The following is a 15,728-nucleotide window of genomic DNA, read 5'->3' on the forward strand; positions in this document are numbered from 1 at the left end:
CAGTGTCTAAAGATTGCTTAGTATGTATCAACAATTATTAAGGTGTAAGATCAGCCTTGGCAGTCAACAGAGGAGCTTTAGCCTGGACATACTGATTTCTGATTTTTACCACCTCTGAGAGGAATTTTGCCATAGCCAGTATAATGGTATCAATTTTATCCTCAAGGGGAACATTGATGTGAAAAGAGTAAGAAACCGGTGAATGTCCACTTCCAATTAAGGCCTGGTGGAGTGCTTTGAAATATTGGCATATAGGGCCTATGAGAACTGGCTACTCCTTCATTTGGTAAATTAGGAGTACAGGAGCAGGTCCCAGTATCCTCCAGGTTGAACATCCCCAACTGCCCTCCATAAGGCTTGGTTCTCAGACCCTGGATCCTTCTGAAACTGTGGTGCCCAGAACTGGACACAGGACTCCAGATGGGTTCTGACCAAGCCTGTTGCCCTTAGACCTGTGTTCTGCATGTGGGATGGGTGGGCATGATCTTGTTCTTTGACTCTCAGACCAAAATGTCTTGGGTCAGCCAAGAAGGAAGCGAAAGACAGCAAATCCTCTGAAAGGGCCCAGTGTGGAAAGGGCCCAGCATCAACAGGTAAAAAGTAAAAGGTAAAGGACCCCTGGACAGTTAAGTCCAGTCCAAGGAGACTATGAGGTTGTGGCGCTCATCTCACTTCCAGGCCGAGGGAGCCAGCATTTGTCCACAGAAAGCTTTCCGAGTCATGTGGCCAACATGACTAAACCACTTCTGGCGCAATGGGACACCATGACGGAAGCCAGAACGCACGGAAACGCAGTTTACCTTCCCGCTGCAGTGGTACCTGTTTATCTACTTGCACTGGCGTGCTTTCGAACTGCTAGGTTGGCAGGAGCTGGGACAGAGCAACAGGAGCTCACTCCGTCACAGGGATTCGAACCACTGACCTTTTGATCAGCAAGTCCAAGAGGCTCAGTGGTTTAGACCACAGCGCCACCCACGTCCCCAGCACCAACAAAGCCAAGGCCATACACCTAAAGCATGTTTAAACAATTTATATCATTTTAACTGTTACAGCTTTCCCACAGAGAGTCCTGGGAATTGTAGTTCACTCCTCACGGTGCTACGATTTCCAGCCCCCTTAACAGACAGCAGTTCCCATGATTCTTTGGGGGAGGGAAGCTACCACTGGTTAAAGTGGGATAAGAAGGCTTTGAACGGATGGTGTGTTGTTGACCCATGAGAAGGACTGGTTCTAACACTTGGGTCAAATATTTGCCTCACTCCTAAGAGATCATCTGTGGCCCACACCTTGAAGACAAACACGTCCGGACTTTTCTCTCATCTCTGAGTAAACTCTGTTTAGAAAACAACAAGCATTCATTGTTTGAAGTTTGGAATTGAATCCAATGGATGATTACCCACTAAATACCAAATGCTTTCAATCTCAGGAAATCAGAAGAGGGTGGAGGTGTGTCTTGTCTCCTTGCACCTTCACTAAGGGCAAATTCCCAGTCAAATGGTATGATGTAATACCACACTTTGGGATTCTTAGCAATGACAATAAAGTTTTTTTTGTTTTAAGAGAAAGATGGAGTTTTATTGTTTCTGTGATTGCGCATCAGGGTCTCGTACCAGCAACACAAGGGAAGAGTTCTTCATACTCTTTCTAAACTGGGTGTTATCTTTTGTGAGAACGGTCCCTGGTTGCTGAATTACAGGTTTAGGGGTTTGAGGAGTTATTGCTGAAAAATTGACCCCTGATTTCTGCTGCATCCAGGCAGTTTACAATACAGTGGTACCTTGGTTTACATACGCTTCAGGTTACATATGCTTCAGGTTACAGACTCCGCTAACCCAGAAATAGTGCTTCAGGTTAAGAACTTTGCTTCAGGATGAGAACAGAAATCGTACTCCGGCAGCAGAAGGCCCAATTAACTAAAGTGGTACTTCAGGTTAAGAACAGTTTCAGGTTAAGAACGGACCTCCGGAATGAATTAAGTACTTAACCCGAGGTACAACTGTACATGAAAATGTCTAGGATTGGCTTTCATTAGCCATGTGATGTGACCCAACCTTAATTTTGCAGGTTAAAGATTGGGCTGAGGCTTATTTGAATTCTAACTCAGAAATGTCCTATAGAAAAGGACCCCTCCGCTACTCAGCATTTTTAAAATTTGATAGTACAAGGACTAGCTAGTAATAATGGAGGACCATCACATTCAGTTTGCCCCGAGTTTCCTAGTACTGTAGAGGAATTGACCGCCTCTCCTGGTATGCCCCACGGAGGACCTTAAGGTCCACAAATGACAACAAGCCGCAAAGTGGTTAGATTGGTCTCAACTAGGGCCAGGGCCTTTTCAGTACTGGCCCCGACTTGGTGGAACGCTCTGTCACAAGAGACTAGGGCCCTGTGGGACTTGACATCTTTCCGCAGGGCCTGCAAGACAGAGCTGTTCCACCTGGCCTTTGGTTTGGACTCAGTCTGACCCTTATGTTTCCTTCCCCTTATGGTTTTGATTTATGGGCTACTATTAAAATGAGGCTGCATATTAAATTGAGACCGGTTTGGCTGGGGAGGGCGGGATATATTATTATTATTATTATTATTATTATTATTATTATTATTATTTACTGCTTGTGTATTTTTCCTTATATCTCTGCAAACAAAGAGGGATAGGAACTTGTTTCTAAGTGTCTCAATGAACCACACAAGAGTTCCAGAAGGGCCTGGGATGTCTCCACACACCTGCACGGTCTATGAGGACCCCACAAGCCGGGTGGCAGAGAGAGGCAGCTGTTGGGTTGCGTCAAGCGTAAGGATGGAAAGATCAGTCAATTTCGTGACCCTCAGCTCCTCCTTTTTCCAATCTTACATTTACACTGGTCAGAATCAAGAGAAAAGAGTGAAGAAATCACTGCAAAGCAATGGCCATCAGTCACCCTGCCAGAGGGATCTTTACTTAGAGAGGATACTCAGCCTCGTATGTAAATATGTAACAAAAAATATTTAGCTTTCTCTCGAGCTTCCCATAAAACCCAAATGAGAAAAATAAATGTTTGATTAGAGTGATGTGTATTTGCATAATTCTCACAGCTAGCTATATAAGGTCTGGCGATTCCTTGCTCCTTACCCATCTTGGCCTGGATTCCAGTTTGGAGCCACAATCATGAGGTTGCTTGTGAGTACCTTCCTCAATTTCAATCTCAAGGGTGAAGTACAGATGTCCATCTCTTGGGCTTTGCTCTCACTAGGGAGAAAGTTGTCACCAGGTGCTCAGAGATCAGGCCAAACTAGCTGAAGACTCAGTTGCTCACAGGTGTGTGATGGAAGCAGATGTAGTCCGTAGGAGTTCTAGGATTTTTCAAGGAGGTGGAACCCTAAGATTTGTGGGCTTCAGCTGCCCCTATTCACCAGCTGGGTTTTTTAAATGTCTTTTGGTACCCGTGAAGGTCATCACTTCTTTTGTTGTTGTTGTTGTTTAGTCGTTTAGTCGTGTCCAACTCTTCATGACCCCATGGACCAGATCACGCCAGGCACTCCTGTCTTCCACTGCCTCCTGCAGTTTGGTCAAACTCATGCTGGTAGCTTCGAGAACACTGTCCAATCATCTCGTCCTCTGTCGTCCCCTTCTCCTTGTGCCCTCCATCTTTCCCAACATCAGGGTCTTTTCCAGGGAGTCTTCTCTTCTCATGAGGTGGCCAAAGTATTGGAGCCTCAGCTTCAGGATCTGTCCTTCCAGTGAGCACTCAGGGCTGATTTCCTTAAGAATGGAGAGGTTTGATCTTCTTGCAGTCCATGGGACTCTCAAGAGTCTCCTCCAGCACCATAATTCAAAACCAGCACCATAATTCAAAACATCACTTCTTGGGTCTCCTCAAATAACCGAATCCCTGATCATTTCCACTACAAGGCAACTGCAAAAGTGCATTTTGTCCAGGAAATGCTGATAGTCTGGTCCAAGGCAGCCTTCATTTTTAGGAATCCTTGCAGACCCAGACCCTTCAAGTGTCCAATTCACCAGGGACAGTCCCAGATTTACAGAAGCTGTCCTGGTTTCTGATTTAACCCTGGAATGTCCCGCTTTTCCTTAGGACGTCCCTATTTTCGTTGGAGGATACGCAGGCTTGAAAAACATTAGGCTATGGAACCAGATTTTGGTTGCTGGTCTCATTCTGGATATTTTTTTTAAAATCCCAAAGACATTCTGGATTTGATCTGAATCAGCTGGTCTTTACATTGTTTCATGAAATAAGAGGAGCAATGGAGATACAGAACACCCCTTGCCATTGCAAAATAGATTCATTTGCAAACATTAGTAGCAGTAGTAGTAAGGTTTTAGTTTTTAAAATATTTTTATTAGTTTTAAGAATAGCAAAATACATATTCAACCAGCATAACTTGTATAAGCAATAGGTAATGCAAGAATGCCCCTTTTACAGTACCAAGAAATAGATGTAATTTTGATTTTTTATTATTTTTTATTATAAATATTATTATTTTTCACTGTAGGCATTCTGGTGATATTAATAAACTGGTATTATGCCATTTATCATCAGGAGTACAAGGTTCAAGTAAAAAGACAGTGCAAGACAGTCCTATCCACAAACAGGATGGCAACCTCTTATATTTTTGCGATAGCCAAACATTCCTATTTACTTCTGGAATCATGTGGAATTATTATCATTAGCATATTGTATAAAATCTCACCACACTGCACAAAAATCCTTGAATTAATTTTAAATGAAATGCTTTTTTAAAATGAAATTGCAATGTTCAACACATATTATTATTATTATTATTATTATTATTATTAATATACCATCCTTCATCCAAAGATCACAGGGTGGTTTACAACATAAACATCAGTGTTCTATTCAAGCTGGTGTTTCACAGACAAAGGAAATGTGTACTTGGCAATTTAAAATTTGACCCTCTTATTTTCCTTCCGCTCTGCAGATTCTTCTTGCCAGCCTCCTGGGGCTGCTTATTCACTCAGCGATTGCCAGCAACGTAAGTAGCCAACTTTGCTCCCATTTCTGCCTTCCTGCCCCGAAACCTCTCCTGCTGCTAACCTCTGCATGCACAAGTGGCTTGTTTTAATCTGTTTTTAGACAATTGTTATTTTAAATGCTTGAATGTCTTAAATTCTTGCTCCCAATTTATCTTAGGGATAATTTTATTGCTTTATCATTTTCGGTAAACCTCTCTTGAGGTTTTATGTGTGTTTGCGCATTTTTACGATCAAGCGGTGTTACACATTTTATGAAATAAATAGATAGATAGATAGATAGATAGGCCAAATGCCACAACAAACTTAAGTAAAAAAAAGGGAGAAATGGGACTCAGCCTTTTTTTCCAATTTTTTTAATTAATTTTCCAAATTTATAACAAACATAAACAGACAGACAAACAAACAAACAAACAAACAAACATAAATCTTAACTGTAATATTTCCACTTTTGTTTACATTGTTGGATGACTTCCTCGAATCCCCCTGGCTGAGTTTCTATGTATATCATTGTAACAGTTTTCCAAAACTATTTTCACATAAAATTTACTTAGTCAATTAACATCTTTCTTTCTTTTCATTTTATCTTTAAACATATTATTCTGTAACATCACATATTTAAATCCTAGGCCAATCTGGTATTTGCAAGTATTTCTATTTAGATTATCTTAGCATATTTAACTAAATAGTCTTTAAATTTCTTCCATTCCTCCTGGTGCTCCTCCTCCTCCCGGTCACGGACTCTTCCGGTTAGGTCAACTAGCTCCCAAAAGTCCATCATCTTCATCTGCCATTCCTCCACTGTTGGCACTTCTTGTATTTTCCAGTTTTTAGCCAGCAAAATTCTAGTAGCAGTTGTGGCATACAAAAACAATCTAGCATCTTTCTTGGGCAATTCCAAACCTATTATTCCAAGAAGGCCTCTGGTTTCTTAATAAATGTATATTTCAACATTTTTTTCAGTTCATTATAAATCTTCTCCCAGAAGTCTTTCACCTTGGGACAGGTCCACCACATATGATAAAAAGTACCTTCTTTTTCTTTACATTTCCAACATATATCACTCTTATGGTAAATCTTTGCTAATTTTACAGGGGTTAAGTACCATTTATACATCATTTTCATGACATTTTCCTTTAACACCGTACATGCAGTGAACTTGATCCCTTTCCTCCACAACCTTTCCCAGTCTTCAGGAATGGGACTCAGTTTTGTCCAGAAGCCATGTGACTCCATTTGCAAGGCTTGCCTGAGACAGATCAGTTGGTCAAAACCTGTCATATGAGTTAAGTCCCTGGGATGAGGTCGGATCTCAGATCAGCGGTGAATTTACCAGCTGGCGATAAATGAGCCACTTACTTCCAGGAATCTGTAAGGATGCCTGAAATGATGTCAAAGATCAGGTGACCAGGGCTCTTCTGTTACGACTCCCTGACCGAAGAATATTCTCCCCCAGGGATGTTCTGGACTGCATCTCTGATTCACTGCAGCATCCTACAGTCATGCTGGCCCGGGTGGTGGGAATTGTCGTCCAAAATATCTGGGTGGCAGGGTGTTATGTACTGAGTTGAATAGGATCCAAAATGCAGCAGTCTGATTGGTCCTAGAACAATAGGATCCAGAATGCAGTCTGAGTATATTTCACAGGGGGAGGCACCACTCTAGGAAAGGAAAGTTCAGTCCCTGGCCATCTCCAGTCAGGCAGATGATAATAATAATAATAATAATAATAATAATAATAATAATAATAATTTATTTATACCCCGCCCATCTGGCCATAGCTGTCAAGCGTCCCTTATTTGGCGGGACAGTCCCTTATCCCAGCGCCATGTCCCGCTGCTGTCCCTTATTGATGATGTCCCTTAAATAAGCTACTGAAGGTAATGGGGCCCTTTCTATGTCCAGCTAGCATATATTTGTGTTGAATATATGCTATATGGTAATTTATGGACCTAATAGGTATCTAAAGCCATTTGCACGCAACAAAATATGTATTTTATCAAAGTAATTGTTGATCCCTTTTTTTCGAGGCTGCTGGTCCCTTATTTTCAAATCTGTAAGTTGACAGCTATGCATCTGGCTGGCCAGTCCCTCCTGGCTGGACCACGTGATCTTGTTTTCTGGTCTCCCCAAAGTGCCTGGTAGGAGTCTGACGGTGGATCTCTGTCTCTAGGCTATCCAGCTCATCAACAAGGGAAACGATGGAGGAACTGTGTACCAAACAGTCAACATCAACCACAACACCAACGTCGCTGCCTTCAACATTTACTCTGGAAGGCATTCCACCAACGCCATTGTGGACTACAACAGCGTAAGTTTCAAAGCAAGCCGTTCAGCCACAAAGCTGTTCACTCTGTGTCGGATACTCCCTTTGTCTTGGGGTGGGATCTCCCCGCAGCAGCTAGGCAAACCTGTTAAACTCTCCTGAAAGGGGTGCATTTTGCTGCCTCAGATGAAGGAAAAGATGGTTCCCCCATTGGGGAGGGGTGCAGTCAGAAGCCGTGTTATACACCCCGCATAAACCGGTGTCTACCACTTATTTTATTATTATCTTATTTTATTTCATTGCGTTCATATCCCACCTTTTCCTCCAAGGAATCGAAGGTTCTCTCTCTCCTCATTTAATCCCCCGCAACAACCCTGTGAGGTAGGTTAGGCTGAGAGGCAATCACTGGTTACCCAGGGAGCTTCATGGCCAAGTGGGAATTCGAACCCTGGACTCTTGCAGGTCCTGGGCCAACACTCTAACCCTGACCTAGCCACTGTGATCCATGTGAAGGTCACCTCCAGGCTTGATTATTGTAACTCACTCTACGCAGGGCTGCCCTTGAGACTGACCCAGAAACTCCAGCGGGTGCAGAATGCCGTGGCAAGACTCCTTATGGGGTCATTGCCATGGGATCACATTCACCCGGTGCTATACTGGCTGCACTGGCTCCCAGTTTAAGGGGCTGGTTTTGACCTTTAAAGCCCTATACGGCCTAGGACCCTCGTACCTACGGGACCACCTCTCCTGGTATGCCCCACGGAGGACCTTATGGTCTGCAAATAATAACACCTTGGAGATCCCGGGCCACAGAGAGGTTAGGCTGGCCTCAACCAGAGCCAGGGCTTTTTCAGCCGTGGATCCGATCTGGTGGAACGCTCTGTCACAAGAGACTAGGGCCCTGTGGGACTTGACATCTTTCTGCAGGGCCGGCAAGACAGAGCTGTTCCACCTGGCCTTTGGCCAAGGCACAGCCTGACCCCCTCCTTTGGTAATCCTCACAGAACTCTAGCCCAATGGTTGCTATTAATTTGATTCTGAATTGACAGGGTCTATAATGACAGGGCCCCCTGGCCAGAACCCCCTTGACATGATTTTATATCTCCTTGCAGACACAGATAAGTATGTGACCTGGCGGGTAGCACTTTTTGCAACTGCTGCTAGGAAAATTAGAGCAAATTATATAGCCAAGGCAGCCATTAACTGTAAAGGTGATGGATTTATTTGATCCTATCTATCTACCTCAGGCTATGTTCTATCTTTGTCACCACACTCTGAGTATAAATTGCACACTGTATTAATTGATATTGTTTTTAACATTAGTGACCATGTGATGATTTTAGCTTATGAATTTTATTGTTTAATGTTTTTATTTGTACATTGGGGTATTTTTATAGCTTTGTTTAGAGTACGTAATGTTTTAATAATATAAATGTTTTAAGTCTTTTTTTATCAATTCAGTATATTTTCTTTTAATTGTCAAATAATTCTGTGTACATTGCGGCAGCCTTTGGCTATGTGCAATAAAACTGACTGAGACTGAGATTTTAGAATGAATTGATTTTACAATGTATTTCAATTAATTGATTGTGATTTTATGTAAACTGTGTTACTTTAACTGTTGTTAGCCGCTCTGAGCCCAGCTTCGGCTGGGGAGGGCGGGATAGAAATAAACTGTTGTTGTTGTTGCTGTTGCTGTTGTTGTTGTTGTTCTTCTTCTTCTTCTTCTTCTTCTTCTTCTGCCACACTGGTGCTTGTGGGGCTGGCACTGGCTCTCTCTTATGGGGTTGTGGTTTTTCAGTACTGTACTGAGTCCTCATTTTATTCTTTGATTTTGAACTTTCCTGGGGCCATCTCTAGCATAACATATATTTGCCGTTGTGTCTCCCAGGGGGTTGTCATCTATCACATGCCTTTCAGGAGGCTATGTGTCATGTCCAGGATGAATCGGCAAAGCTTTCCAAGTATCTCAAATCTCGAGAGCATGATGCACGAGGTATGTCAAGGTGGAGATACAAAACTGGGGCTGGCCCCCAAATATGTGGGGCAATCCAAACGGTGCACCGCCCCCTCTAATGAAGGAATCTGCGGGACAGAAATCAGTGGGAGGAATAATAGAATCACAGATCACCTAGCCCCACACCTTGCAATGCAGGAACCAGAGCAAAAGTATCGGACAGGCGGCCAGCCAATCTCTGCTTAAAAACCTGCAGTGAAAGAAAAAACATTTATAAAAACTTATCTAAACTTTTATTTACCAATTTATTGATTTAAAAAAGAGCACATACTTCAATAACATACAAGAAGAAAGAGAATGAGAGAGAGAGAGAGAGGAGGAAAAGACAACTCAATTAAAAATAAACATACACACACTGTGGCAGATTTGGGAGGTTCCATTCACAATCCCATAATAGTATTATTATGGGGGGGGGGTAGTAACATTGTCTTCCCTCAATTTTAATTATTTTATTTCATTGCATATAACAATACGAATGTTTGAGAGGTACCAATTTTTTAGTCCCAGCTTTCCCCTGTGAGTGCCCAGAGAGGCTACTGGCAATCAGAAAGGTAGAAACTGTACCATCTCTTAACCATTCTCAGGCTTTCTAGCATTAAAACTACTGGTCTGGAAGCAAAGCACCGCAGCTAAGCGCTGTGGAATAACACACACAAACAGACTCTCTCATTTGTGTGTGTGTGTGTGTGTGTGTGCTCACTTACCTGCCCCCGATACTTTTTTACTTTTTATTTTTTTTATTTTCAATGCAAAATTACAACAAAAATTACAAACATTGAATCCAAAATAAAGCAGTACAAACAAGAAAAAAAAACACAAGAGAAAAAAGAACACAAAAAACCACACATCTACAAATAAATCCATATCATCATTCTAATCTAATCATTACATACATGTACACATATTGACTTCCTTTGTTCTAAGACCTCAAAATTTTTACTCTTTCTAAGTTGTCGTACTTCATTCAAGTTGGCACCCCTGGACCTAGGCATGAATGGATCTGCCCTTTTGTTTGTTTTTGTTCCCAGGGGCATCCCTTAAACACCCTTCACAGAAGCTATGGGATTTCTCGCAAGGTGGTCACAAACATCGCTGACTATGGTGCCCCCGCCCAAGCCATTTGTGGAGGCATGACGACTTACTGGGCTACCGAGTTCCAAAGTGAGTTGGGCCAGAATTTCAGAACGTTTTTAAGGGACGACCACACGTTTTAACGGCTTTTGTAGTGATGCGTTGAGGAGATCTTCACGTTACATTGGTAACTCCATTGGTCTCACCCTCTTTTAAAGCCTCCTAGGTTGGTGGGAGGGAGTTCCACAATTTAACTATGTCATTCAGCCTGGGCAGCGACAGTCACCTAGTCCGGAAGCAGGGGAAAGGGAACTGAGTGTGAAGGAGGGAAGGGCGGAAGCCCTAAATGAGCTGATGGCAAGTCTGCCATTTTCCACACATAAATAATAATAATAATAATAATAATACAGTGGATGCTCGGGTTGGGAACGTGATCCATGCGGGATGCACGTTCTCAACCTGCAGCGTTCGCAACCTGTGTCTGCGCATCTGAGCATGCGTGAGCTGCGATTTGGCACTTCTGCGCATGCACGGCTGCCGAAACCCAGAAGTAACCCGTTCCGGTACTTCCAGGTTTCGGCAGTCCGCAACCCGAAAAAACGCAACCTGAAGCGGACGCAACATGAGGTATGACTGTAATAATAATAATAATAATAATAATTTTTATTTATATTCCGCCCTCTTCAGCCAAACTGGTCTCAGGGCAGCTAACATCAAAGTATATAATACATTAAAAACATAAAATCCAGCAATTGCCTGAAATACAGCTTAAAATCAGTTTAAAACACAGCACGCAATGGGACTAAATTGGCAAAGGAAACATCAATCCCATTGCACTGACGGCAGGCAGCAGCATGTTGTGAAGGAGCCCCCTTCATAAAAACCTAGGGCAGGCTTCCTCAACCTTGGCCCTCCAGATGTTTTTGGCCTACAACTCCCATGATCCCTAGCTAGCAGGACCAGTGGTCAGGGATGATGGGAATTGTAGTCTCAAAACATCTGGAGGGCCGAGGTTGAGAAAGCCTGATCTAGGGTGTGCTGGGTTACTCTGTCCCATCAGAACAGCATTACAGGGATGATGGAGAAGGGGGCTATCAGTAGCTACTAACCACAGTGATTACGCTCTGCCTCCATGGTTGGTGGTGGCAATGGTTCTGAATCCCACTTGCTGGAAACAGAGGCACATTTAGGGCAGTGCGACCGGTTCCCTTGCACTGGGCGCTGAACCTAGGGGGTGCCACAGGGCGCTGCAACTATGACGTAGTGAATTGAGCAGAACAGAAGGCGAGGTGTGTGGGGTGTGTGTGAATTTTTGCCTCGCACAGGGCACTGCTGAAATCTAAAAGACCAAAGTCTGCCTCTGCAGGAAACCCCAGGAGAGTAGAGTTGCTCCTGCATTTGGTTTTGGTTTTTTAAAAAATAAATTACAGTGGTACCTCGGGTTACAGACGCTTCAGGTTACAGACACTTCAGGTTACAGACACTTCAGGTAACAGACACTTCAAAGTTCAGGTAACAGACTCTGCTAACCCAGAAATAGTAACTTGGGTTAAGAACTTTGCTTCAGAATGAGAACAGAAATTGCGCAGTGGCAGCGGGAGGCCACATTAGCTAAAATGGTGCTTCAGGTTAAGAACAGTTTCAGGTTAAGAACGAACCTCCAGAACGAATTAAGTACGTAACAAGAGGTACCACTGTATAGGTAGAAAAAGATGACTTCTCTGGATGCCAAGATACAGATTTGTGACAAGTACTCTTTGGTGACAGAAATCCAGCAGAGAGTTAAAATCGCAAAATATGTAGCAAAGTAAAGTGTCGAAATATAGTCTGTTAGACCTTTAAAATACCCTCTTCTAAGTTGCTTCCAAAGTTCCCCATTTCCCTAGCACAGAAAGAGACCACACATTTGGTAAGTTAAGAAAGGTTTACTTACAGACTCTTCAAACGTCAGGTTCATGTGCTTTTTCATATAGCAGTTAGAAAAACACAGGCAGTAAATTTAGGTTCCAATGTGGTGAATGTTCCTAAATTGTTTGTATAGAAACACAAAGATGGCTTGCTGAAGCCACAGGGTCTGAGCTTGGAACAACCAGTTCAGAACTCCTTACCAGTAGGGTTCACATAGTGGAAGAAATGGTGGGAAAGTGAAAGGACAAAGAGCTTGATAAGCCTCCCACCCCCAAGGTGAGGGGGAATGACCTCCTAGCTAAGCCTGACAGGCCAGCTTACTCTATGACATTAACCCATTCATGCATTGATTAGACTTGAGCATATTGGTTATATCACACGGGTCACGTTTGCGAGTTTCCCATTGATGTACTGCATCTGGCTGGCCACTGTGAGAACAGGATGCAAACTGATCCAGCAGGCTCTCTCTGTGTAAATGGCCTCAGTCCTGTATTCCTGAAAGAGCATCTCCACCCCCATCATTCAGCCCGGACACTGAGATCCAGCGCCAAGGGCCTTGTGGCGGTTCCCTCACTGCAAAAAGCCAAGTTACAGGGAACCAGGCAGAGGGCCTTCTCGGTAGTGGCACCCACCCTTCAGATGTGAAGGAAATAAGCAGCTATCTTATCTTTAAAAGACATCTGAAGGCAGCCCTGTTTAGGGAAGTTTTTAATATTTAAAGCTGTATTGTTTTTAACACTCAATTGAGAGCCGCCCAGAGTGGCTGGGGAAACTCAGCCAGATGGGCGGGGTATAAATAAATTATTATTATTATTATTATTATTATTACGCATGTTTGGAAGTACAGATTATTTCATTTCTGAGAGAGTGTTTCGAGACTCCTGCTTGGCTCTCCATAAAAAGTGAATAAAAAGTAACATTGGAAAACTTCCTTTTCCTTTTCAGGGCCCCGCCCCTTGGTTGAAGGCAAGGGCTGCGCAGGCGTCAATCTGCTCATTCTGGACATTGACTTGTGTGGCGGCATCTCCCTCTTCTAGCCAGGATCAGCACCAACATCTGCTCCGGGCCAACACAACTTGTGACCTGCCCACCAAGACAATGGCCATCATGTCGCCTTGCCAGCTGTCAGGGCCAATTCCCAAGATTGGGTTGGGAAGGACACGGGAGGTCAAGGCCTGATGACCTCCCAACAATTGCTCTCTAATTTCATTTGAGGACTGGTTCCTGCAGGGGCCGTCAAAAAAAAAATAAAATTTATAACTTAAATAAAGTAATTTAAAAATCCATGGCAGTGTATGCAGCAGTGTAAAGACACCCCCGCCCCACCGAAGCCCCATAGAATCATAGAATTGTAGATTGGAAGGGACCCTGAGGGACATCTAGTCCAACCCCCTGCAATGTAGGAATCTCAGCTGATGCATCCATGACAGATGGCCATCCAAACTATGCTTAAAAACCTCCGAGGAAGGAGAACCCACCGCTTTCCAAAGGAGTCTGTTCCACAGTTGAGCAGCTCTTACCGTCAGAAAGATCTTCCTGATGTTGAGTCAGAGTCTCCTTTCTTGTACCTTGAATCTATGCTACACTGGCTCTCAGTGCTACTACCACTACTGCCTAGAGGTGCCACCAGGGATTGGTCCTGGGACCTTCTGCATGCAAAGCGCTGTGACCATATTGCTACCCAGACTGTGAAATAAAAACCAGAAAGTCCAAAACTTTTCAAATCCAACTTCAGCTACAGAATTATGATGGAACCTTAGACAAATCACTGGTCTTTCATACACACACACACACACACACACACACCACACACACACATTTTATTTGTTTTCCATTTAATATTATATATTCACATCATTATCCACTATACCACCCATCAACTTCCTTCTCTCCCGCCTCATCGCTTTCAAAATTAACCTTTATATCATTGCAATTTATACGTTTTCCAATTCTAATTGCTCTCATTATAGAATGACTCAAAGTTCAAATAAATATAGAAAGATAGAGAATTCCTCATTACAAGTCTTTGGACAACCCTGCTAGTGATGTTAATTGCTTACAATGATCTTTCAGATATCATATAAATTTACTCCAGTCCTTTTGGAATACTTGATCATGCTGGTTTTGGATTTTTCCTGTCAGCTTTGCCAGTTCTGCAAAGTCCATCATCTTCATCTGCCACTCTTCTTTCATTAGTACTTTTGTTGTTTCCATTTTTGGGCTAAAATAATTCTTGCCGCAGTCGTTGCATACATAAACAGTCTTTAATCTTCCCTTGGTATCCCTTCTCTCACTATACCCAATTAAAAAGGCTTCTGGTTTTTTTAACAAAAGTATTCTTAAGCATTTTCTTTAATTCATCATATACTGGCAAAGACCAGTGACTTGAAATGGGAAATGGGGAACAAGTCACTAGTCTTCAGAGCCGTCTTCCCCATAGGGCTTAGTGGTGCGTTGTGCCAGGGCGCCAGCCTCTCAGGGGCACCCCAGCGAGTGGGGGAAGCTGCGCGGCTTTGCCAGCGGCCTCCCCTTTCCTTCTTGCATGCCTGCCAGCTGCTCCCCGTCAAACATATGGCTGGCTGGCATACATCTTCCTCCCAAGCCTTTGCGGGAGAGCGATCCCTGCAGAGGCTTAGGATGGAAGCTGCGCCCCTGCTGTCAGGTGTGCGTGCAGGAGCCGGGCCCTGCGATCAATAGGACTCTGCAGGACTGGGGCATCCCTAAGTTTGTTCTGAAGAGGCAAGGCTCTTGCCTCACAGGTGAGGCCGATTAGTAACTCACAGCACCTGGTGGCAAGAGCCGGGAAGGGATATAAGGTCAGCATTTTCCCTTCGGCTCTTTGCCACAGCAACACGTTCCCTGCCTTGCTGCGTTTGACTCCTTGCTTCTTGATCCTCAAACCCTGACTTTGTGACTCCTTGCTTCTTGCTTCTTGATCCTCAAACCCTGACTTCATGACTCCTTGCTTCTTGATCCTCGGCCCCTTGACTTCATGACTCCTTGCTTCCTGACCCTCGGACCCTTGGCTTCTTGACTCCCGGCTCTCTGACCCTCTGACTCTTGGCTTCCTGACTCCTGGCTTCTGGACTCCCGTTCCAGCTCCCTCCCCGCCATCTTGCCCCCGGTCCAGACGTCCCCAGCCGGGACTTTGATCGCCCGTGAACCAGACCGTGACACCCGCTAACTATATGGCTGGTGGGCGCGCAGCTTCCCTCCCAAGCCTCTGTGGGGATTGCTCTCTTGCAGCGGCATGGGGGAGAGTGGCTGGCAGTGCGCAGCTTCGCCCCCCTCCCACTATCCGTGGTAATTTGGGGATGCTGAGCAGATATTTGCACCCTGGCACCGCATATGCTAAAGACAGTCCTGCTGGTGTTTTATACTCATCATTTGTATTCATTTTCCCCCTGCACACAGAAAGCTAGTGGGTCTGGGAGAAGTGTTCCAGCCCAGGCTTCAATCCTGGGATGTTAGTTTTCTGT

General features: G+C 44.0%; 1 protein-coding gene across 1 annotated transcript; it reads left to right on the forward strand.

The window, feature by feature from the left end:
* Nucleotides 1-3,121: 3,121 nt before the first annotated feature.
* LOC308483552 (gastrokine-1-like) lies at nucleotides 3,122-13,535 on the forward strand. The gene is made up of 6 exons (XM_081017630.1): nucleotides 3,122-3,157; nucleotides 4,936-4,989; nucleotides 7,161-7,298; nucleotides 9,145-9,249; nucleotides 10,299-10,431; nucleotides 13,195-13,535. Exons 1-6 carry the CDS (start codon nucleotides 3,146-3,148, stop codon nucleotides 13,284-13,286), a joined length of 534 nt encoding a protein of 177 aa, XP_080873756.1. The 5' UTR covers nucleotides 3,122-3,145; the 3' UTR covers nucleotides 13,287-13,535.
* The last annotated feature ends 2,193 nt before the right edge of the window (nucleotides 13,536-15,728 follow it).

This window comes from Podarcis pityusensis, assembly GCF_964106645.2.
Source record: "Podarcis pityusensis genome assembly, chromosome: 8".
NCBI lineage: Eukaryota > Metazoa > Chordata > Lepidosauria > Squamata > Lacertidae > Podarcis > Podarcis pityusensis.

Coding starts and splice junctions, on each gene's coding strand:
- LOC308483552 (XM_081017630.1), top strand. Junction 9,250..10,298: donor TCGAGAGCATGATGCACGAG/GTATGTCAAGGT, acceptor TTTTGTTCCCAG/GGGCATCCCTTAAACACCCT. Junction 10,432..13,194: donor CTGGGCTACCGAGTTCCAAA/GTGAGTTGGGCC, acceptor TTTCCTTTTCAG/GGCCCCGCCCCTTGGTTGAA.